This window comes from Syngnathus scovelli, chromosome 12 (genome assembly GCF_024217435.2).
Source record: "Syngnathus scovelli strain Florida chromosome 12, RoL_Ssco_1.2, whole genome shotgun sequence".
Lineage (NCBI taxonomy): Eukaryota > Metazoa > Chordata > Actinopteri > Syngnathiformes > Syngnathidae > Syngnathus > Syngnathus scovelli.
The window spans coordinates 6,833,166-6,844,123 of record NC_090858.1 but is presented as its reverse complement, the minus strand read 5'-3'; the positions used below and the strand labels follow the sequence as shown (position 1 = coordinate 6,844,123).

General features: G+C 38.4%; 1 protein-coding gene across 5 annotated transcripts in view; it reads left to right on the top strand.

Moving 5' to 3' along the window:
* The first annotated feature begins 469 nt into the window (after nucleotides 1-469).
* The window catches only part of col19a1 (collagen type XIX alpha 1 chain), a 75,265-nt gene continuing 64,776 nt past the window's right edge, over nucleotides 470-10,958 (top strand). For all 5 annotated transcript variants that reach the window (XM_049736175.2, XM_049736174.2, XM_049736172.2 and 2 more), the window contains exons 1-9: nucleotides 470-684; nucleotides 2,940-3,061; nucleotides 3,988-4,062; nucleotides 4,152-4,251; nucleotides 7,894-8,017; nucleotides 8,301-8,576; nucleotides 8,952-9,032; nucleotides 9,852-9,971; nucleotides 10,408-10,470. In XM_049736175.2, the coding sequence (XP_049592132.1) occupies nucleotides 2,974-3,061; nucleotides 3,988-4,062; nucleotides 4,152-4,251; nucleotides 7,894-8,017; nucleotides 8,301-8,576; nucleotides 8,952-9,032; nucleotides 9,852-9,971; nucleotides 10,408-10,470 (927 nt within the window). In that variant the 5' untranslated portion in view covers nucleotides 470-684; nucleotides 2,940-2,973. The remainder of the gene's footprint in view (nucleotides 685-2,939; nucleotides 3,062-3,987; nucleotides 4,063-4,151; nucleotides 4,252-7,893; nucleotides 8,018-8,300; nucleotides 8,577-8,951; nucleotides 9,033-9,851; nucleotides 9,972-10,407; nucleotides 10,471-10,958) is intronic.

Sequence of the window (10,958 nt, the reverse complement as noted above, 5' to 3'; positions counted from 1 at the left end):
TAGTGACTTTCCACTCTCCGGTACTATTAAAGTGAACTCCTCTGCCTTTTCAAATACTAAAAGGTCATATTCACCCAGATGACAACATCACATTGTTTAATGCCAAACATGTCGCTGGTAGAAGTGGAAATTCTCTCCAGATTAATGAACACCTTCAAACCTAAAAAGTTAGCACTAAATAAATTGCTTGCAAAAAAAACCCCTGTTTTTCTTTGTGAAAATGTCACCACTAGTTTGAGTTTATACAGAACATTGGAAAAAAAAAAATCTGACTGCACAAATATTGTGGTAAACCATTTGAATCAAAACTGTACGTGTAGTAAACAAGGGGGATGTTAAAATTAATATCATTTAAAAAAAAATAATTATCTCATTCTTATCAACCAAAAAGTTTGAATGACGCTGACAACCGGTGCGCTTGCGCTCGTCCACTTGGCTGACTTGTGAGTTTGTTGTCCGTGTTGCGAGTTTGTTTTGCTGCAGGTCTCCTGCGTGGAATGACATAGTGGAGTGGGAGGGCCACTTGGTTGTAACTAATAAGGAGCTCTATCAGCCGGCGATCCCACTGTGACTTATTTCCAAGTCCTCAAACCCGCAGTCGGACTGATCGTTATCTCACATGGATTATGCGCTGATTCCTGCTTTTTCTACCTTACTGCATTAGAGGAAACTTTCCCCGCAACTGTAAGTACTTAACATTAATAAATTAACGCATACCATTTTGGCGTTTGCGCTTTAAACCACAACACCTTACCTTCCATACAGTATCTGTTCCGTTTTTTTATTTTTTATTATTCCCCTTTTCAGCGGACATGCTGCGCTAAAATGTTAAATTGACCATTTTTAAATTGCCTATATACCGAGTGGAAATTCAGCTAAATAGGATGTAGGTGGGACAGCCCGAGGAAATTATGCGCTAAGTAGCCTCAAAAATTAAGTCAGGCAGCCAATCACCGAACGCACTCAGAAACACGTATTGAGAGCTGTCATTATAAGTTAGACAGCCACTGGCAACTCAGTAACTAAATGTTTAAACACTTTCAACAGCTGCCTTAATATATGCACGTGAAATATAACCAAGTATTGGAATGGTGCATAGAATATGTCCCATAAGAGTCTGCTTAAAGTAAGGGTGTGTTGAGAATAACATCACACCTTCACATAAACAAGGAACGTGATACCTCTGTAGTGCTACTTGTCCCATGCTTGACTTCAAGTTGTCACTTCATCCCCGAGCGCCATCATGCCAATGGGCCAAAAGTTCCATGCTGTCAAGCTGCAGTGCAATGTTTGTGTGCAGTGTGGTTGGTCCCTTTGGGTCAAGTTCAGTCCTCTTGTGCTTTTACACACATAGATGAATACAAGGTGGCTTTTAGTCTAAATGTATATATTCTTCATATACTGAGAATTCTTCATGTTAAAATCCATCGCACGCTTTGCTGTATATTTATGTTGCATACCTAACTGTGATCCAGGTCTCCACACATGCAGGCATGCAAAATGTCAAAGTGTGCTGCAGCTCGTGAGTCAGGGGTGGTGAGGTTGGTGTCTTGCCTAAGGGCACCTTGGCCAAAGTCTGGAAGCAGACTAGCATCTTAGTAAATGCATATATAGTATTTGTTGTGCTTTTATTGTCTATTGGATCTATGTGCAGGGGCACCTGATAAGGTATCTTGTAACTAATAGCCCGTGTAAAATATTACAAATATTTTAATATTTCATCACTAATGTTTGGCCAGAAATCGTTCATACAAAGTGAAACAGCTCTCTGAAGAAAAAAAAAAGTTTCTGAAAGTGTTTAGGCACAAAGTCCTATTGCCTTCTCCACAGTGCCATCAAGGCGATCATGCCACATGGTTCTGCATATGCTCACAAGTTGAGGTTTATCGGTTCACTCCTTTCATGTGAGGCTCTTCATCAAAACACTGTTGACAGCACGCAGATCAAAACGCTGGTGATTTAATGCCGCGTACACAGCCAAGTCGAATGCTTTCATGGGATGAGGAAAACACTATAAGAAGTATCACGGAGTAATATACTTTTATATATATATATATATATATATATATATATATATATATATATATATATATATATATATATATACAGATCTACAGCAAAGGGGATACATTTGATGCAGAATATATAGTAGAGCATTTCTAGTGTATTGTTAAGTGATTGTTTCTGGTCTCTGTACTGTGGTTGTATTATAAATTAAAAGTATACCACTCCGTGATAGTTTTTATAGTGTTTTCCTCATCCCATGAAAGCATTCAACTTGGCTGTGTACACGGCATTAAATTGTTTGCATGTTCGCCTCACAGTTAGGATGGAGTGGGTTCGATTCCACCTCCGACCCTCCCTGTGTGGAGTTTTCATGTTCTCCCCATGCCCGCGTGGGTTTTCTCCGGGCACTCCGGTTTCCTTCCACATCCCAAAAACATGCTTGGTAGGCCGATTGAGCGCTCCAAATTGCCCCTAGGTGTGAGTGCGAGTGCGGATGGTTGTTCTTCTCTGTGTGCCCTGCGATCGGCTGGCAACCGGGTCAGGGTGTACCCCGCCTACTGCCCGATGACTAGGATAGGCTCCAGCATGCCCGTGACCCCCGTATAGAGGATGGATGGATGGAAGAAGTCAATGGTCTAATTGTGTCTGACTTGATGATGCACAAAGAGGCTTTTGAGTCATAAGAGTGCATCTGAAAATAGAATCGGTGAGCTGCACAATTAGTCAGTTTTATTAAAATTACATCAATAAATCATATTGCTTAGTTATTTCTGTCTTTTAAAATGAAGCCAATGCTTTTGAGGATAATTAATAGAGTGCAGTGGAAATGATTGCAGACAACCAAAACAGCACAGACTGATTCTAAGCTATTTCATTGTCAAGCAGAGTGAGTTTCAAATGAAATTCTGTGTTTTACCTGTTTTTTTTTCAAGGTTTTCAAGGAAACAACTTTATTGTGTGAGAGCCATGACCTGCCTGCTAAGATGGACTGCTTATCTTTGGACTTTTCTCTTAACTCCTTGCATTTTCGGAATGGCAGTTAATGAACGGACAGGTAAGTACGCTGGTGGCCACTTTCTGCCCTCCTCTTTCACAAATGATCATTTTCTAAGTATGTGCAAATAGTCTGGAGTATTTTAGCTATTCAAGTATTCTACAAATTTTATTTAAAATCTGTTTGTAATGTTTGCTTTTGCAATTTCGGCTTTGTTTACCTCAGCTGGTTCCTGTTAGTTTTACTTCTTGGTTTTGTTTACCTTTCTACCATATGGTCCCATTCACCTGTCGTCCATTTATGATGAGTAAAACTCCTTTTTATTTATACCTGTATTGTCTCCATGCTCTTGTACTACACAGCATTTGAATTGTTTTTGTTTGCCCTTCACTGTTTTGGGGTGGAAGAAATAATTGATTCATAGATGCATCACAATGCAAATGTTTATCAATCAATAATTAGGTTTGAATATAAGATTAATCAATAATAAAATTCCCTATACAAGGGTGAATGATTGACAATTAATGATGCCAATATAAAAAAAAACAAAAAAATACGTGTGGTTCGTACTGCAAAGGAATCCTAATGACTATTGGCGTGACTGGAATATGAACAATGAAGGCAATGTAGCATTACAAAACAGAAAATAATTTTTGGATCCACTTGACCAATTTAACAAGTCCATCTATGACTTACTTAGTACTTAATTAATTAATTAGTACTTTATGATCTACTTTGTGATGATGTTTTTGCCAATGACTTTACTACACACAGTGGTGCTGCCAACTTGGCAACGTTGGTAACTTGACGCTAAATCACACAAGTTTTAGAGCACTCTGGTGACTTTATTTTTCTTTTGAAAAAAAAAGTAACCAGCAAAATGTCTAGGGACTTCATCTGGTGTTGAGGGAAACTTTTGGAGAAAGCTGAGCTGGAGTTAGAGCAGGAGACGCGAGGCATGAGGTTTATCTTTTGTCTTCTTTCAGATGATTCCTGTCCAATACTAAATGTAGAGGTTCTCAGGTTTTCTGATAGCTTTGATGAAACTCTGGAAATCACAGGTATGTACCAAAGGACAAAATCTGCAATGTAAATAGCACAACATCAAAATCTGCTGACATGTCCTGCTCCACATTCTTTTTTTTTGCAGGATTTGATCTCACAGAAAAGTTTCTTCTCCGAAAGGGGACAGTCACTGAAGACTTGCCTTCATTTCGCCTGGGAAGCGACCCACTTATCAAGCCAACTATGTGAGTTGCAATGATTGAGGATGTGTGTGCTACACCTGCGTTTGTGTTTCATTGCGGGTCTGTGTAGATGTTTGAGGACAGATGGCCTGTCTGGCTACCAGAGGCCAGTAAACACAATCACTGTAAGTATTGCTTTGTACCGCTCTGGTGCAATGCAATGCAAAGCCTCTCATGTGTGGCCAAGACTGTAAACACTCTGAAACTGCAACGTCCATTGAGATTTACACCCATGTTATTACACACATTGTGCTTTTCCGTTCACTGGAGTTCGTAACATCAGCAGAAGCGTGACTAAAGACCACATAGCTGTATGGGAGATTCGTTTGACTTGAAGCAACTCAGATAAACTGCGCTCAGAGCAATACTTTCATTTGCCTCAGCCAGTAAAGGCAAACAGTGAGGTGAGCTCCTCGATGAGGAATCATTTGAACAAAACAAATATATAGTATTGTATATATTCTACAGATGTGCTGAAGTGGAACTGTGGTGAGCGGATTTGTATGGCTATAGAGTAGAAGCTGACTTTGTTATACTCGTGTTCTTTGTGTCCTGTTGAAGGGAGATTATATTGGCATTTTTCCAGTGAGGCAGAATTATTTTTAGTCTTTTACATGACACGCAAGTAGTAGTGACCGCCGCTCTCCTTCGGGTGAGGCGAAAGAATCTTTATGTCGTCCGGTGATTTGCGGTATGCTTCCCCTCTGTCCCGTCATTCAGCTGAAAATACATTTACCTCTGCCTCAGTCTCTTGCTCTGTGACTGCTCGTCGTGTCCAAGACGATACTGCTTCTCAATGACACTGCTGACAGTGTCATTGGTTATAGTGGAGAGCCTGTGATCCCTCTCATATCCAATTATCTAAGTACTTTGACAGGTGATACTGTGTGTCAGCTGAGGAGGGAGCAGTACCAAGTGTGAGGCCCCTCTGGACGCGCCCTCCCTTGCTTGCTCCCTCCTGGTCTCCTTCTCTCCACAGCCACTAAAACATTACTCCCATCTAGTTCGGATAAGTGCACGAGTACATTCTCTGCACTTTCCATCTGGCTAATGTTAAGCTGGATCCATACCGTAAAACATATTATGGTACGTAGATCATGACAAGGAGCATTTGTGTGAGGTGACAAATTATTGTATGGTCTTAAGGCTCAATGTCTGTCCTTTATGGCCATGTTTGGCCTTGTCCTCTTTCCATTTTGTTTTAACCTTTGTCACATTCAACTGTAACTTCTATCAGGTGATTACATGAATAATCAATAATATAAGATTCAGGAACAACAAGATCTGATTGGTCAATGATTTTTTTTAAATGGCATATACAAAGTGTAATAAATCCTATGACATGTCTTCCTCGTTGCAAATTGTTCCTGATCCTAGTCATTAGCTGATCTGTTTATTCCAGAGCATGTGTCTGTTTTGAATGTGGGCTTGTGCTAAGTCGTCGTTAAAGCACTTGTTCACATGAATAGGACATCTAACTTGACAATTCACCTTGTTGAGCCATCTTTGATCCCTCACAGGATCGTGTATCTGCAAAAGGGATGTGAGCCAACTGGGGTAACATTTGAGCTTTGATTGTTCCATCTGTTGCAATCTGATTCCATGGGCTCCGTTAAAAAAAATCTCCTGGATAGGATTTCCTGAAAGACACCGAAGCTTCTTTAACCGGAATGGGATCATTGCAGTGGCATTTTGTCATATATTGGCCGTGATACAATATGCTACATCTTGCAAGTTAATGAAAAAATTGCCACAAGTCATGAAAATTGAATCCGTTTTTTTTTTTTTTTAGCTCATGAACCAGCACTTTTATTGAAAATACCATACATGCAACGTTTGCTGAGAGGGATATTTCTGACTGCTACTTTTCATTCAGTTATACAGACCATCAATTTTTGCACTCCAATTGTCGCATCATCTCTGAAGTGAATGAGCATCTTGACTGTTATTCCAAGAAAAAATATGTCACCGTTTGCAGTTTGTGTTATACTTGAATTTCCATTTGTGAATGTAAATTAGTTGTACATTTCTGGGAATGAGAAATTGAATGAATAATGTGATGTTATGGCAGAGTAGGCATGCAATAAATGATGGCTAATATTTGTTGTCAAAGAACGAGAGAGGGTGGTTGGACAATTTGCAAACCCACCTCCTCTGAGATTTGGTTGAGGCCATTTAGCCACAGATGGCAGTGAAGGTGAGGTTGTGAATTTTGACCCTCTGGGCCCTCTGAGATCATGCATGTCATACAGTAAGACATAAGAGCTGGCTTGGGGAGTTAACAGGATGTGTGAATAATTCTGAGTCATTGTCGAGTGTTGTTTGCGTGTATCCATCCAGCAGCATAATCTTAATTTTAGTACAATTTCTTTCTTGCATTGTGACTCAGTTTGCATGAATTACTACACAATGTTCCCAGTTTGTTTCTATTAGTTGTCATTATGTTATTGTATGTTCCTTTTTCCACCTTTGAAAAACCATTCGTACAAACATTAAGTATGTGCTCAAAGTATTCTGTGATCAGCTATTATTATAATACAGTGTATGACCAAAATGATCAAAACACGCAGAAATTTGTTCCTCAATTTCAGTCACTGATTTGTAAAACTGATGGGCAAAGGAAAATGGAGTTTTGCTTTATTCACAGTCAAATCACAATGAAATTCAGAAGCATGGAAGTGTAAATAGAGATGATATATTTGAATGAAAATTAATTTCAAACCTTTTAGGAGAACACGGTTCAACTAACTTACTCAATTGACCTTCTCGCCATCATACTATTCTTTTGCTTAGCTTGATTTAGTTTGTTTTCGTGACCTTATTTGAGCTGTTTTCAAATGTATACTGGCTGTTATTTTATAATGCAATCTATAAAACTGAAAGAGATGTGAGATGTGCAATGGGTGACTGAAGAGGCTGTAATTCATGCAAGGGTGAGCTGGTGTCGTGCTGATGTAAAAAAAAAATATATTGTTTTTCCTATATCGTATAGTCCATCTTCTCCACACATTTGTTCATTGGCTCAAAATTGTTATTCGACTTTCCAGAGCAGTTGAGGTCAAACGCATAAGCATGCGTCTTCATTTCATGAAGCATCCATGAGCCAATAACTGCAGCACATGGTAGCACAGACAAGGTAAAAGATGGGTTAGTGTGACTCTGGATCTGTGCCGATATGTTTTTATTAGTTGTATGTCAGGGAGGCTCGTGTAAAAGTCTTCAAACTAAACAGTATCAAACGTGTTGTCTTTATTTATTCATGAAGCCGAAGGTTTATTGATTGCAGTCATTTGTGTTGATTGTTAATCCACTTAAGACATGCCTCCTGTACTTTTGCGCTATTATACTGACTGTATGCACGGGCGCACCATTTCCACCAAGTTGCTCTTATTTATTCATTGCTCTTATTTATTCGTTGTATGTGCCTTCTTATTTTTACTTTTTGTATTGTTTACTTGAATGTGTAATATGTCTTGTCACCGTGGAATAGAAGGAGACGAAATCTTGATCTCTTTGTATTATGACTTGACATGTGAAGAAATTGACAATGAAGCAGACTTTGACTTTATTTAAATAATAATATTCCTGTCATAGAGGTAACATGCCTATGACAGTTTTATTTTCATTTTTTTTTTTTTTTTTTAGACAAGTATTCCCAAATGGATTGCCAAGTGAATTTTCCCTTGTCACCATCTTTCGTGTGAGAAGAACTACAAAAAAAGACCGATGGTATCTTTGGCAGATATTCGACCAGGCTGGAGAAACTCAGGTAGTCAACCAACATGTCAAAGCATTACATAACACATAGTACGTAGTGGAACCTCCTAACTAAAACACAAGTTTTGATTGACCTAATTTTAGTTTGGATTTCATTTTGTTTCACTTTTTTTTTTCATAGAAATAATGGAACTGATATGTTAAAGAGTCAGTCTTGCTTACATTGAATTATACAAATTATGATATTAGACTTTAGAGGTTACACTATACAAGAAAAAGGAATAGGTGGGTTTGAATTTTCGTTGTTGTTTCAGAACTCCCCTTTATTCTTGCAGGTGTCAGTTGTGGTTGATGGCAGCAAGAAGGCGGTGGAGTTCTCCTCGCAAGGCCTGCTGAAAAACGTGCTCCACTACACGTTTAAGAGCCGTGACCTACACAGCCTTTTTGATCGCCAGTGGCACAAGTTGAGCTTTTCTGTACAGAGCAACATCGTCTCCGTTTACATGGACTGCAAGCTAATTGAAAGGAGGCTGACTGCTGAAAGGGATGGCATCGACCTGAGTGGGCGTACACTCATCGCCACCCGAATAGAAGATGGACGGCCTATAGATGTACGTTCTGCATCTAGAAGTTTCCAGTTCTAGATTTTGGTGCACACGTAAAAGGAACAAACATTTTCTCTGCACACGAAACATGTTTTCAAGATGTAGTAAACAGGGATAAAATTAAACAGTATCTTTTAGTCAGTGAGTGTGCCAGACGAGAATGTAGTTTTGAGTTCCATTAGCAGTTGACCTTTAGGTTCACTTCTTATGTAAATACATGAGTCAGCATATTACAATAATTGAAGTGTTCAAATTGGCTCAGAGTAAGATGTAGTTTAAGGTGAAGCTAAAACCTTAAGTGACCTGAATTTACCAGGTTTCTTTGGACACAGTGTTAAAATGAATTTTGCAATGCAACTAAATGATTGCTCTTTTCCCCAGGTTGAAGTCAAACAAATTATCATATACTGTGATCCTTATATAGTCGATATGGAAACATGCTGCGAGATACTTGAGCCAAAGGTAAGTCATCCCACAGTAAACATATCCAAAATTTCTTTATTCCCTCCGTTTATATGTCTAAACTACATAGAAATATTTTCTCTTCAGGCTCTAGAAATTTATACCATAAAAATCATTCGCATAATGTGAAGCACATATCAAAACAACACATTTTTTGCCAGTCAGAATCCTGAAGAAAGCCATGTCTGCACAAGGCATGAGATTGCCAATATAAACCTGAGGAACTATAACTAAACACCTGATATGATACTCCTCATATCACACTTGATTTGGTTTATTTATTACGCACTCCACATAGTCATCACAATGGATAATTTATCTTAGAATATTTGAAACATTCACAGTGTGAAGTCAGCAAAAAAGAAAAGTGTAAAAACAAACAAATCACAGAGGGGGATACTTGTGTTCATTAAAAGAGATGAAAAGAATATCACTGTCTCAGAAAACCTGGTTTAAGATTTCTGAAAGGGCAGTTTTAGGTGTCTTGGACAATCCATGTGGTATCCATGTGGGACTAAAAGCCACAACACAAAAAAAACATCCTTAAATCAATAACTACTAATGTTGCAATGATTTCCAATGGTTTGTGGCCTTTGACCTTTATTATTTCATCTCTCTGGGTACTTGTGCTGGGTTGTCACGCATGGACTTAGTAATTAATGTATTGTGTGTCAATTGTGTTTTCTTGCACCACATGAATGCAACACTGCTCCTTAGAATCAGGTTGTCCAATGTACGTATGTTTTTTTAAGTGTTTATTATCTAGCAAACTAGACAAAGTAAAGTGTCTAAATGGGTGTATTCTTTATATTGATCCAGTGTGAAGCCAAGAAGACATTTAATGACACTTCCCCAGCCCCAGTTCCAGTGCAGCTTCCACAGATGCTGTTTCAGCTTGCCACACAGCCAAATGACAGATGTCACTGTGCAGTTGTAAAGGTACAATCAATTTAAGGCAACAGGGGAGCATAATTGAGCACATGTAATGTCTATTGTAATCCTGTCAACAATGATTTTAACCATCCTTTACAAACGCCTAATGTCCAGTTAAATAACATTTAGACCAAACCCATCTCCCCTCTAGTAGATGAATAATAGGGATAAAATAATAATAAACACAGATCCAATGCTCCTTGATCGTTTCAGCATGGTGAATGGTGCTATGAATTCTTAATAACACTAAATTATTATTTGAACTGCAAATATAAGGCCTAGATTGGAATGCAACTTCAAACCTGGACGCATTGAGTCTTCTCTGAGAGGAGCAGATGGCCAATTCCACACTAAGCCACCATTTTTGGATTCCTTAAAAAAAATCTAATCCAATCATTATTTGGTCTTAAAAATGCTAATGTTTTGTCTTTTTATTGTACAGGGAGATGCTGGACTTCCAGGTCAAATTGGACTTCCTGGACCAAAAGGCGACATGGGGGAAAAAGTATGTTTAAATGTGTTAACACCACCGACAACATTCTCGCCGTTGTTTGAATCTTGTATTATTTTTTTCCCACAATGCAATTTCACTTGGCATCAATTATAACTGGATTTTGGTCATTCGCAATACGGTCCCTATTCCTCACAATTAGTTGGGCTCTACTGTATTATGCATATATAAATTAATTGAACAACTAACACCATGTTTTTCTGCATGCAGTCAATATGAGAAACATGAAATTTTAGTACAAAAATAAATGTGTACGACCAATTTATTTAAACAGAAAATGTAACACGTAAGAGATGAAGGAAGAAGTCATGATGATTTTGATTGTCATGCTGAGTGGTCTTACGTACTTTTTCCACAAATGTTATAATTGGCATTAGTGCTGAAGAGAACAATCCCGTTTCCATGACAGCTTAATAACAAAATGACTTGCACTAAAATACTGCCTTTTTGCCTGACAACCACAACAAAAATCTCTTCAAAAA